The following is a 12,499-nucleotide window of genomic DNA, read 5'->3' as shown; positions in this document are numbered from 1 at the left end:
AGAATTGTTATTAGACATATAAGAAAAAATTGGTTCTGTTTCAAAATTAAAAAGTGTAAATAAATATTGGGCCCTTTTTTATCGGGACCTTTCGACAGCACAAAATACCTTCTTCCGATGCAACTGGATGTCTCGGTCGATCGCATAACATACCGTTCACTCTTTAAGTCATAAACTAGGTCTGAAAATTTTAAAAATGTACGAAAAACAAAGCTCACTTAAAGTTTTTTCAACTTTTGGAAATGAGCAGGAAATAGGACTCAATCTCAGTGATTCTGCTTCAATGTCATTTCTAACGGATATTTGTCAATCTGGCAACAGCATTTATTCAGACGAATATTCAAATGAAAATATTGTAACAGAAATCGACTTCTGCAAGGGACCAAACTACCTGGCATTTCAAAAAGTCAACAGCTTGAAAAATACTTACTGATTGAAGAACTTTTTTAGTTGTATTTTCCTTGTTTGTTTCTTCTAAACAACCCAACATGGCCTCGTTAGTTTCGGAAATTTTGATGTCAGCAGGTGAGATTGGCTGTTGTTGTTTCAGAATATACATGTACTAAGATTTAACTTCATTTTCAGGTCAATATGAGAAAAGAGACTTGCAAACGGAACTCGAAAAAGTCAAACGCAAGATTGATGATGCAAAATTCCAGGTTTCCAAATTTGTTGAACAGCACTACCTGGATTTCGATCCTTTGCTTGTTCACTCAAGAGAATTGGTCGAAACATCATCCAAACTCAGCGAAGAAGTAGAGGAACTAGTTGCCAAGGCAGAGACTGAAGTAAGTCCATATTGCATAAACTTTATCATAATTTCAACAAACCTTTTCCGATTTGTGTTTGCAGCTCAAGTTTCAACTTGACAGCTCAACAAATGAGTTCAATTCCATCGGCAGTCAGATTAATGCTGCCAAGCTTCAAGTGCAGCTCCTGGAGAGGGTGTCTCGACTCCACACCATCCTGGAGAGTCTGAAACGGGTGACTGTTGAAGATCTCATTCTCTACGCAGAGGCAATAGCTGAAGCCGAATCTATCCTCGACGACGCTGAAGATCAAATCGACACTGAACTTGACATTTGGGGCAGTGTCAAGTTTGAAATTGAGTTGAATAAAGACCAGCTCCTGAAACACTTGGAAAACAGCTGGAACACGGAAATTCAATGGATCAAAAAGGATTCAATTACACAACTCAAACTGAACCCATACAAGCTGAAAGACGTGTTTCAAGCCTTGGCCATCGTAGGACAATTGGACAGGCCACTTTACGACTGGAGTTCCCGTCTGTTTGAAGATATCCTCGTCCCCTTGACCAAGGCCGACACCGTCATCAGCATCGAAGAGAATCTCGAATTGACCGAAGGCGAACGACCCATCACCGAACTGGCTGAACTAGAAACAGCAGTGAAAAATATCAGTTTGACATTCCAGCATCTGAACCAACACCTGGATTTCGAACTGAAAGACGTCCGGGTTTTGCAATTGGTTGGCCAGCAAATAGCTGACGAATTCGCCAAACTTTTTGTCAAAACCTGCCTGAAATCAACGTTGCCATCCAGCAGTTCTCTGCTGTCCAGTCCTGAATACGAAAAAGCCTTACAGATGTAAGTTCTAACTTTATTTTAAAATCTTAAATAATTCAATTGAATAACAATTTTCGTTTCAGGGTTGTCGGTTTGGAACAGGAAATGATAGACAATGGATTTATGACTGAACGAGTCATTGAGGAATTCTCCGTCAACGTCGACCTTTTCTTTGCCGACAAGCAGTGCCTGGAGAGTTTATCCCGAGCCCGCCAACTCATGTGCCTGGACCTGCACGACACGATTTACTTGAAGGACAACATCGAGCAGACGATGGTGGAGGAGGACGAGAGGAACAACGCCGAAACGGCTCACCTGTGGAAAATGTTGAGCGAAGGCGGAATGGAAGTGAAATGGAGTCCCTTCCGTTTCCCACACTGTCAAATCAGTCGCTCCACTCAGGATCTGATTGAAATGCTGACCAATCTGGTCCAGGAGGCTGGACTGAGTAGCGCCACTGAACGCAGTTCTGCTCGCCTCTTGTTCACTGTCCGATCCATTTGCGAGTTGTACGTTTCCGTCGTGCCGGAATACCATCGCGACGCCCTGGAGAAACTCCCTTTCCACGCTGCTGTGGCTCACAATAACGGCATGTACCTGGCCCATTCGATCCTGACGCTGGGCACTGGACATCTCATCAAATTGGTCCAGCAGAATGCCGTGCCCCTGATGGATTTGGTCGGCAAATTCAGGCAGTTGGCCGCCCACATTTTCCTGGAACACATGAAACGTCAGCGCGATCAACTCTTGGCCATCCTCAAAGAAGCTGGTAATCAATTAGTAAAACATTTTTAAACTTTTCGTTTCATTTAACTTTTGATTCAGGATTCAACCGATTAGAGAGCGAATCGAAACTTCCGGCCAGTGTCGAGAAAGCTGGACGCCAAGTTTTGCATCAGCTCCGCAACTTGCAAAAGATTTGGCAGCCCGTTTTACCCCTGGAAGTTTACCTGAGAGCCATCGGCACCTTATCCAACAGCGTCCTGGAGGAACTGCTACTCCGCATCACCACGATGGAAGATATTCCGGCAGCAGCGGCTCTACAATTGGCAGACCAGTGTCAAAACTTTACCAATACTTTACCCTTGCTCTTTGGCCCAGTCAACGTAAAATGAGTTCAAAAAGTTTCGACAGGAAATGAGAAATCTAATTTTAAATTTTTACACACAGGACGAAGAACCGGAAGACAAGACGGAAATGGTGGCACTAGTGTTGCAACACATTCACCTTTGGGCCAGATTTGAAGAGCTTAGACATTTACTGGGAGCCGGCCTGAGAGATATTGAAGGGCGTTGGTCATCCGGCAAAGGTCCACTGGCCGCCCATTTCGCTGCGGATGAAGTGAAACAAATGATTCGTGCCTTGTTCCAGAATACCGATCACCGAGCCGCCACTCTGTCCCGCATCAAATAAACTCTTTCCCTGGAAAATAAAATGATCGCTGGAATTGCATGAAATACAACAATTAAAAGTCTGAGATTAAATGGTGTGTTTTTGTGGCCCAAAAAGTGTACAATGTATTTTTATTTCATTGGCAGACTTTGACATGGTCATCAACAGAACCCGTTTGTTTTCAAATAAGAAAAAGCAACAAAAATTGGGAGACGAAATTACAACGTGTGTGTGATGAGAATAAAATCAAAAAGAAAATGACGGAAAAATGAAAAACAAATAATTGAAAACACAACGAGTTCCGAGCGCGGTGTACGAGAAAAAAAGATAAAGTCTGATTTTGTTTGAATCAAATTGTTTCGACTCTTTTTTTTGTAGTAGTGGTTAATTAAGTTGTTTTTTGTATTTATTCCTCTTTCGTTCATTTCGTTAGTATTTCAATCATCATCGTCAAACAGTTAATTGTAAGATCGAGGTGAAGAGCCACGGAAACCGCCTCGTGAAGATCCACCACCACCTCCGCTGCTGCTGCCTCCGCTGCTTCCGCGATAGCCACCGAATCCACCGCTGCCTCCGCCACGATCGCTGCGTGGTTGATGGCTGCCACGACCGCCACTGCCCCGGCTACCTCCATCACGATCTCTCGATCCGAAACTGCGGCTGACGTCGTGAGTTTGGCCATGTTTATAAAGAATGGGGAGGGAAGATGACGGATTTCCCGTTGGTTTCATTTTGTCTAATTTTTTTTCTCTCTTTGCTCTCTCGTTTTCTCTCTCTTTTGAATTTGTCATTTAACGATAAAACACGTCGCACAAAAATTTTGGTTTGATTTCACAATTCTCGATGTCGTAGTCGGTCTCACATTTCCCTGAAATAGGCAGAAGCTCAATTTTTGATCTTGGGCGTAGATTAATCAAAACATCAATTTCATCACTCACGGCAGGTTCGGGTGAACGGCGCCGGTTCGTCAAACCGAAAAATAAAACCTTTTCCAAGGGCTTTTTTTACTTACTTTGATTCGAAACGATGAACATTTCAGAGCTAACGTAGATGGCCCAGTGTCTTAATTTGGTTTCTATATCAATTATTTTTTGGTTTAAATGAATAATTTTTTTGTGATTGGCCATTTAAAAATTTGATTTCGTGCATCAGAGCAAGATTGAGAGAGAGACTGGAGCACTTTTTTTGGTTTTTTGTTACCGTTGTTGTTCTGCCGGTCGTCGTGTCAATTGTCAAAAAATTGGTGATGATTTGCTGCGAAATTTGTTTTTTTTTGCAATAGTGCAATCATCAGTACGTCATTTGAGGGTTTGGGTTTGGTGGAGGGGGAGGCAGGAGGTTTTTTTTAAATAAAAAGAGGAGAATTGACAGATCAAAAATAATCTAAAATTTCTCTCTTTCTTTCACGATTTTTGGGGTTAAGTGTCGCTGTCTGTTTTCAGGAGACAGGAACAGACGTTTCTCATTTGTTTTTGTGTTTTTAAATGGGATACCTCGGGGGCGATGAATTGCGGTGATCCTCGCCGCGGCTTCGTGAACGATCCGACCGGAAGTTGCCACCATCTCCTCCTCCTCCATATCCGCCGCGTGAACTTCCGTAGCCTCCTCCACTACCACCTCGGGAGCCACCTCCTCGCCCACCCCGATAACCTCCTCCGTCACGGTCGCCGTATGATCCACCTCGGCTTCCACTGAAGCCACGACTGCCCCCGCGATCCCCACCCCGGAATCCGCCCCGGAATCCTCCTCCACGATCGCCTCCTCGACCCCCACGGCCGCCACGTCCTCTGCCACGTCCGCGGTTGGGAGAAATTTCCACTCGGATCTTGGAGCCCATGAAATCGGTGCCGTTCATGCTGGCCACAGCTTCCTGGGCGTCGGATTCGTCTTCAAACTCGATAAAGGCGAAGCCGGGAGGATTGAACGCCACCCAGGCGCTCGTCAGCTTGCCGTATTTGCCAAATTCCACTTCGAGATCTTCCTTCTTGACGTTTTCCAGAATGCTGCCAACGTAGACTCGGTGGCTGGTGGACACTGCTCGACCACCACGATCGCCACCGGCATCTCTCTCGTCTGATTCGTAATCTGAAGTCATTTCTGAAATTAAACAAACGAGAAAACATTATTAGAATGGACGAAACATGTTAAACTGAGAGCTACTGCATTTTGGGAAATCCCGTTTTGAAAATTTGACGGGACTTTTGGGGAAACTTGGAATCACTATCAAGTGAATGCAATCCAACCCAACAACAAAGGCAATTGATAAGAAACAACCCTTTGTGGCGAATGCCTCTCCTTGAAAATCAATAAAATGGCCACCCTTGGGGTGTTGGTGGGACACAAAAAGCCGATTCGCCAACAAGACTTGAAAAATTGATATTTAAGGGAAATTTGCAACTCGAATAATGATCACACCGCTACAAGCAATCTCAATAGTTAATAAAGACAACTTGAAATCACAAAATAGTTATTTACTTGCCTCGTTTATTGGAAAAAACAGTCCCTCGTATGTGAAAAGAACGCGAGCTGTATGAACGACGCAGCAGACTTAAAATTGAGCCTCACTACTACGAAGGCCTTTGAAACTGGCAGCGTGCTCTGAATCGAGATGCCAGTAGCGTCCATGGCGGCCAAATTTGCAACTTTTAAAATTTAACATCATCTACTTAAAACATTTATTCATGCATTTCAATTTTAAAAAATAGTAATAAAAAGATTAAAACCATTTAGAATTCAATTTATACCTCGTTAATATTAAAAAAGCAACTTAAAATTCATCATTGGCGCTAGTTGACAGGCACACATCTTTCCAAAGAAAAACAAGGCCCGGCATGTGTCAAAACCATTTAACTAGTGACTGATTAAAAATGCAAACCGATAAAAACCTGTTTATCCTCAGGTAAGAGAGCCAAATGTCTCGCTCTTTTTCAGTATCGTAAAATATGAGACTAACGCCTTCTCGTATCGTTTACGCTTTTCTTTCCGTCACAGTTTTCCTGCTCGTCCTCAAGTCATTGCACACAATCACAAATGGATGGACTCACTCGTCAATTCCGATGGTAATACTCAGATTCTTCTCTCACCTGCTGTAAATGTTATTAACAAACATCATTTTTGGGGCTGAAGGAGGAAATTGAGCAGAGAATGTCCCGGAGGCTAAAACAGGTTGCCGAAACCTGTGTCAAATACAACATCCAACCCAATTCGATCAACATTGCCGATTATTCCATCCCGCATCCGCCAGCGCCGCAGTATAGTGTCCTCTACTATTTACAGTAAGTAAATTGAATTCATTTAGATCAATTCCTTTGATTTAAAATTTGTTTTCAGTCCTAGGAAAAAGGCGGTTTACTGTCCAATCTACAAGGCCGCTTCCACGTCGATGCTGCACTGGTTACTGGCCATGAAGAATATCGACGGTGAATCGGAAATGAAGAAAGGCCATCGACAAATCAGCCAAGTTGCACGCCAGCAATTCCCATCGATCGATTACCCCGCCGCCGCCGAGGTAAATCAACTAATTAAACTACTTAAACTAATTCAAATTAAATCGTTTACAATTTGCAGCTGATGAAAGAATCCAAAAAGTGGATGGTGGTCCGCCATCCATTCGAGCGAATCCTGTCGGCCTATCGCGACAAACTGGAGAATTCCACCATCCATCGAGAAGATGGCACGCTCCATTTCTACGAGAAATACGGCCGCAAAATCGTCGCAAAGTACCGCGGGAAATCTTCAAAGGAGCAGAACGACGGTGAAAGGATCGAACCGACTTTCCAGGAATTTGTTGCCTACTTGATCAACACGGATTTAACGCTCTACGCCGACGACCACTGGATCCCTTACTATCTCTTCTGCACTCCGTGTCTCATCGATTACGACGTCATCATCCAGTTTGAAACGCTCCAGGAGGACGTCCAGTTGTTGCTCAATCTCCTGGGCGAAAGCAGCGGCCCACTGCGCAAACACTCGACGACAGTCGGTCGATCTAAAACGGAATTGATCAAATCTTATTACAGCCAACTCGACCGGGAAACGATCCTGAAACTGTACGAAAAATACAAAATAGATTTCGAATTGTTTGGTTACAGCATCGACGGTTATTACCTCTCTACTTAATGCAAATAAAATCTATTTATTGAATAATTCCACGTCAAATGTAATTCATTTCCGTGTCGTTGAAAAAAAGGACCGATAAACAAATTTTGACACAACACGAAGGACATTTTGCTTTTAGACGCTTGAAAAAGAGACAAAATTTGAAAATTTATTTTTAAAGTTTTTGCACGATATCCCCTTCTCCATCTCAAAATAGTTTTAAAACATTTAGACCGATGCATTTGTGAGAATAAACTTAAATTCTAAAAAAAAAAATTGATATGACTCGATCCCGAACGAAACGACCCAAATAAAGTGGGGGGGGGGGGGGGGGGGAGGAGGAATGGAATGTGGGTTTGTGTGTTTTTCACGCGTGAAAGGAAAAAGAAAAAATGCCCTCTTATCTTTAAATTTACTGAAGTAGATCGACTTGTCGATTAGTCACAGACGAATTAGTCGCATTATCTTGTAGATGCAAGTGTTGGAAAATGTCACTCAATTGGTGATTGTTGTGACGGACGGGTAGTGCTGGTGACTGGGCAATAGGAGCCACTCCTGGGTTGCGGAGTCCTTTACCCTGAGGTGAAAGCAATTCGCGTTCAATCGTCTCCAAAATGCTGTCGCTCGTCGTGTTATTGGTGGTAGTGGTGGTGACAGGTACGGCGCTGGCGGATGATGATGGATTTAAAAAGAAATCCAAATCTAATGTGACTGCCGCCTCGGTGAAACTTTCACTCATCGACGCCGATGGCGAATTGACGCTGGGTGGCGAATTCCAACGGAAACCACCGGCATTCCCCGCCTGTTAATCGAGCTCATTTTAAATACCTCGTTGGTAGTGAATGAAATGCAAATTAATTAATACCTGGAGAACACTGTCGATGCGGAGTGAGTGAAGGAATCGCTGCTGAGCTGCCGAATGTCTCCAAATAAATGACAGCGCTGGTGTAGAGTCCAACTGACTGACATAAGACCACAGGGAACCACCAGGAGAATTCATCAATGGAATGGTCGACGATTGTTGTTGAAGTTCCGAGTCGGTGGAGGCTGCTGAATTGACCGGAAACAAGGTCGTCAACATCCGCTGGATGTGAGTTTCAGGTGTCGCCGCTGGCAATTCAACTACCGGCGCACTATCCGTGCAGGGAGCTGCTTCGAAATCATCAAATTCGTCATCATCTTCTATTGCCACAGCCTCTGACGTCGCCTAAATCAATTAAATTAAATTAAATTAACAATTTCAACTAATAAATAAAGTAAAATCTAAATTTTTTACTGTTTGAAAATCGGTAAAATCTCCAAATTCTTCGACTTCGCCATCATCGACTGGTAAGTCGATGGATTCCGTTTGAAAATCTGAAAATTCCGGCTCTGCCGTTTCCACGTTTTGATGAAAAACAAATTCTTCTTCATCCTCTTCTTGGTTTATTATTTCTTCTTCCACCTTGACGACGTCATCCAATGGGTTCATTTTATCCACATCGAAACAGACAGTCGTTGAAAGTGGATCAACTACTTCCAGTGGTTCATCCCAGTTGATTTGAGGCGAATCCATCGAGTCACTCATGGCGGCAAAGTGGGGCTGGTCCATCTCGTCCTGCTGATCGAAACACAGACTAGAAACTCCGGGAGAATCCAGCGTGAAAGGTGGGACGGCGTCTAAACTGAAAAGATCCTCCACAACAGGTGGATGATTCAATTCAGCAACTGCCTGTGTAAAATCACCAAAGTCATCATCGACTTTGGAGTTTGTCAATTGATCCAGTGGTTGCAGAGTAGGGGGTAATTCTAATGAGACTTGTCCCAATGTGGAGAAGATTTCTTCAACAATCGGCTGAGGAGTCTGCTGGATGGGTGAGAACACACTGTTGATTGCAAGAGGTTGACAATTTATCGGTTCAGCACTAGTAAAGTTTGTAAATTCTTCTTCTTCCTCTTCGACAACTCCATTAGACTCGTCTTGCTTCTGACTGATCCACGATAACTGGGACACTCCTGTTAAATCTTCCTCAAGATCAATGTCATAATTGGGCTGGCATTTTTTCAAACTTCCTTCTGATGGAAGGCTTATATTACTATTACTATCAGGTGTAGCAGGCACAACCATGGAAAACTGTGAAGCGTTTGCCACAATGGGTCCACAAAAGTCACCAAATTCATCATCAATGTCACTACTATCAGGAATGGGATTGAAGAAGACACTGCTGGTGGGCATTTTGGTGTTGCTCGATGGATGATTCTGCACAGGCAAACTGACCTGAAAACCAGGTTCCCCGTTGCAATTTCCTGCAACGAAATAAAGAAATTACAAATTCAACGCCATTGCTCGCAAGCCATGTAATGTTCAATATGTATACCGATTGTTGGGTATGTCACAGCACTTGTGAAATCACCAAATTCATCATCTTCATTACTAATATCATTAAAAGGGTTTTTCAACGGGCCGGAATACGAAGGAAAGGCCATGGCTAGTCAGAATATTAGGCAGTGAGAAAGGGAAATAACACTGTGTGATGTGAGGCTGCATTAATGGGTCAAGAAACTTGCACGCATATACGGTGGGATTGAACGAAATCCTTAAAGCACAAACTATTTTACGAAGGGTAACAATTAAAAATTTCCATTATCAAGGTGATTCAGGTCATCGTTTTACAGATTAATATTTTCCTTTTTATTCGAACAACGGGAGAATTTTCGTTCGACTTTTACAGACGAACGTTTAAGGGGAAATCAGCTGACAGGTATTGGCCTCAATTTCATCAAGCTCTAATAATTCAATTAAGCTTAATTATAAATTAAACATTTGAAATAGGCTGCATTTTTAATTCAAAAATTAAAGATATAATTTAGATAAATATTTGAGAAAAAATATTTAACGCAAAATGATAAAGATTCAACCGTTAGGTGGCCCTCTAACGTTGGAATGCGCCCAAAGTTTTGTTTTTTCACCTCCGGCAAGGGGGTTTCAAGTGAAAAACCTCGTCAAGTGTGTGTTGATTCATCAATCGGAAGCTCTACTGTTAAATTTGTAATCGTTTCACAATTTACACAAGTCACAACGGAAATGTTGACGAAGAAAAAGGATCCGAAAACTTGGAATTCCAATGGAACTACGACGGGGAAATACTTGAAGAAAGAAGCACCTTCAGATGTGCCAAGTAAATACATATAAACCAGTTTGCATACCGTTAAACAATGTTTTGGTCTAGTTAACGAACGGAATTCTTTTTTCATTACGCAGTCATCAACGTCTGGACCTCTACTAGAACTGTTGATGCTTTGAAGAGCAAGTCCCAGGCTGCCAAGAAGCTCAGCGGGTCGACTCAAAGTTTGGAAGTAGTGTCCAACATAAAACATGGTGGCAAGCAGCAAATTCAGCAGGGTTACGAGGGAAGGTACATACCTGCCAGCGAAGTCAAAGCTGAGCAGCAACAACAACAACAGCAGCAGCAACAACAGCAGCAACAGAGTCATTTGGTAGGTAGACGTTTGTTTGTGTGTTTAATGGTGATTTGTTTACGGCATGTTTGCTTGCATCGGCACCTGGCTTGAGTGAATGTTCACATCCTTGTTTGTGTTGCACGGCTTTTGCCCCCAAATTAGTCTGTCTCCTTTGATGAGGCCTACGCTGATTACGCCGAGGTATCAGAGAGTGATTCACTCTCACTGGCAAGAGGCTTGGGCCTTGAGGGGCATATTCTGATGAAACCGGGGTCTGAGCAGTTCCCAGCCAACTCTCCTTTATGCCACCAAAATCCCCAGGCCAATCCACTGAAACTCGTTCTGGTTGATCCTGATTCCCAGGTATGGCTTGATCCTCATTTTTGCTTTTCGTTTGTCTTTTGTTTGTTTGTCTGCTGGTTCGCACACACTCTCTCTCCTTGGTCTGGCTGGAAATGAAAGAATCTTTTCCCTTTTTTTATTTTATTACAATGAAATAAATTTGACTAATTATTTTAATTTTTGAACAATTTAGCTCAGCTCCATGCAGGCAGCTGAACAACAACAGCAACAGCACATTTATCCACTTTATCTCTCTGCTTCGGCACGTGAACAGCAGCAACAGTTGTTGGTCTTGCAGCAACAGTTGGCCCAGTTGAGACTCAGCGTCCAACAGCATCAACAACAACAACTCCACCACCAACAGCAGCAGCAACAACAACAACATTCTCCCACCTACGCCAACATCCCTCTTTTACTTTCCAGCAGCGTCAGCGCTTCCCAGTCTTCACTGGCCAGTAACAGCAGCTCCCAACAACAACAAGAGAATCCCGTCTATCAGAATTTGAGTAAATCGACGACCGCAGGAGCTGCTGGAGCTCCAGCTTCATCGTCGACCAACACGAGTCAGGATAGCGGATCGGAAGAGTTTCCTTTGCCACCTGGATGGTCCATTGATTACACGTTACGTGGCAGAAAGTATTACATCGACCACAACACGCAGACGACTCATTGGTCCCATCCACTGGAGAAAGAAGGATTGCCCACCGGTATAACATTGTTGATTTTGAATAAGCATTTCATTTTAATTAAATTTTATAATTTCAGGATGGGAACGAGTCGAGTCGAGTGAATTTGGAATTTATTACGTCAATCACACGACCCGCCACGCCCAGTACGAACATCCGTGTGCTCCCCGTTACATCACGTCGGGATCTTCGTCTTTGACGGATGCTCAAATGCGTCCGTCGAGACCGATGCCTCCGGCTCCACGTCACACGGAATTTCACGCTCCACCGCAAGTGCTGGTCCCGGCCAATCCTTACCTGTACGAGGAGATTCCTTACTGGTTGCAGTTTTACTTTCGTGCAGCCCCCGAACACGACCACAAATTGCGGTGGGAGCTGTTCCGGCTGCCGGAACTCGACTGCTACGACAACGTCCTCAAACGTTTGTACAAACAGGAACTGGAGACGATTGTGATGAATTACGAGGCGTATCGGTCGGCCATGGCTCGTGAAATGGAAAGGAGAAGAGCCGAAGGCCACAGCAGACACTTTCCTGCTCAGCAACAACAACAATCCCAGCAACAACAACAACAAATGTTGCAGGCTCCTCCACCACAGTCAAGAAGTCACCTGAAAGAAAAAGCTTTGGCTGGAGATCTTGAAACAAAAGTCTAAAACAAAATTTTATTTTATTTTATTTTTCTATAATAAAGTGCACTTATGTTTGGGGTTTTAATAAATTGATTGACAAATGATATTATTAGGTGGAATTCCATATTAAGCATAAGTTAAATAAGCATAAGTAATAACGTAAATTTCAAAACATGTTTTGGGTTAGAATAACTCAAAATTTTTTATTTTTTGAACACATTTTATCACTCAGAAATGTTGGGTTAATCTTTCACAAACTTCTAGCTAGCATTTTAGAAAATTGAACTAAGAAAATTATTTCTTATTGTAGTAAAAGCAGCGAAT

General features: G+C 43.1%; 6 protein-coding genes across 8 annotated transcripts; 4 read left to right on the top strand and 2 right to left on the bottom strand.

The window, feature by feature from the left end:
• The window catches only part of LOC124344966 (mucin-3A-like), a 322,367-nt gene that overhangs the window by 32,486 nt on the left and 277,382 nt on the right, over nt 1–12,499 (top strand).
• Nucleotides 363–3,070, top strand: LOC124345397 (centromere/kinetochore protein zw10 homolog). The gene is made up of 6 exons (XM_046798299.1): nt 363–525; nt 586–788; nt 853–1,607; nt 1,670–2,355; nt 2,412–2,692; nt 2,757–3,070. Exons 1-6 carry the CDS (start codon nt 489–491, stop codon nt 2,997–2,999), a joined length of 2,205 nt encoding a protein of 734 aa, XP_046654255.1. The 5' UTR covers nt 363–488; the 3' UTR covers nt 3,000–3,070.
• LOC124348862 (RNA-binding protein Rsf1-like) lies at nt 3,079–5,620 on the bottom strand. 2 transcript variants are annotated; one of them, XM_046799225.1, is made up of 3 exons: nt 5,454–5,620; nt 4,472–5,075; nt 3,079–3,638 (listed from the first exon to the last, which is right to left on the bottom strand). In XM_046799225.1, exons 2-3 carry the CDS (start codon nt 5,071–5,073, stop codon nt 3,437–3,439), a joined length of 804 nt encoding a protein of 267 aa, XP_046655181.1. In that variant the 5' UTR covers nt 5,074–5,075; nt 5,454–5,620; the 3' UTR covers nt 3,079–3,436. The 2 variants fall into 2 exon arrangements, with proteins under 2 accessions (XP_046655181.1, XP_046655172.1); XM_046799216.1 differs by having other exon boundaries at nt 5,458–5,615.
• LOC124348483 (carbohydrate sulfotransferase 11-like) lies at nt 5,805–7,121 on the top strand. 2 transcript variants are annotated; one of them, XM_046798717.1, is made up of 5 exons: nt 5,805–5,877; nt 5,970–6,037; nt 6,105–6,253; nt 6,309–6,486; nt 6,546–7,121. In XM_046798717.1, exons 2-5 carry the CDS (start codon nt 6,035–6,037, stop codon nt 7,095–7,097), a joined length of 882 nt encoding a protein of 293 aa, XP_046654673.1. In that variant the 5' UTR covers nt 5,805–5,877; nt 5,970–6,034; the 3' UTR covers nt 7,098–7,121. The 2 variants fall into 2 exon arrangements, with proteins under 2 accessions (XP_046654673.1, XP_046654665.1); XM_046798709.1 differs by having other exon boundaries at nt 5,868–6,037.
• On the bottom strand, nt 7,225–9,776 carry LOC124346152. The gene is made up of 4 exons (XM_046798357.1): nt 9,434–9,776; nt 8,353–9,362; nt 7,942–8,283; nt 7,225–7,878 (listed from the first exon to the last, which is right to left on the bottom strand). Exons 1-4 carry the CDS (start codon nt 9,540–9,542, stop codon nt 7,489–7,491), a joined length of 1,851 nt encoding a protein of 616 aa, XP_046654313.1. The 5' UTR covers nt 9,543–9,776; the 3' UTR covers nt 7,225–7,488.
• Nucleotides 9,791–12,274, top strand: LOC124346248 (scaffold protein salvador-like). 2 transcript variants are annotated; one of them, XM_046798363.1, is made up of 5 exons: nt 9,791–10,234; nt 10,318–10,553; nt 10,680–10,880; nt 11,053–11,566; nt 11,625–12,274. In XM_046798363.1, exons 1-5 carry the CDS (start codon nt 10,000–10,002, stop codon nt 12,197–12,199), a joined length of 1,761 nt encoding a protein of 586 aa, XP_046654319.1. In that variant the 5' UTR covers nt 9,791–9,999; the 3' UTR covers nt 12,200–12,274. The 2 variants fall into 2 exon arrangements, with proteins under 2 accessions (XP_046654319.1, XP_046654320.1); XM_046798364.1 differs by lacking the exon at nt 10,680–10,880.

This window comes from Daphnia pulicaria, chromosome 1, assembly GCF_021234035.1.
Source record: "Daphnia pulicaria isolate SC F1-1A chromosome 1, SC_F0-13Bv2, whole genome shotgun sequence".
NCBI classification, from domain to species: domain Eukaryota; kingdom Metazoa; phylum Arthropoda; class Branchiopoda; order Diplostraca; family Daphniidae; genus Daphnia; species Daphnia pulicaria.
The sequence above is the reverse complement of the archived record's forward strand: the minus strand, read 5'-3'. Positions and strand labels throughout refer to the sequence as shown.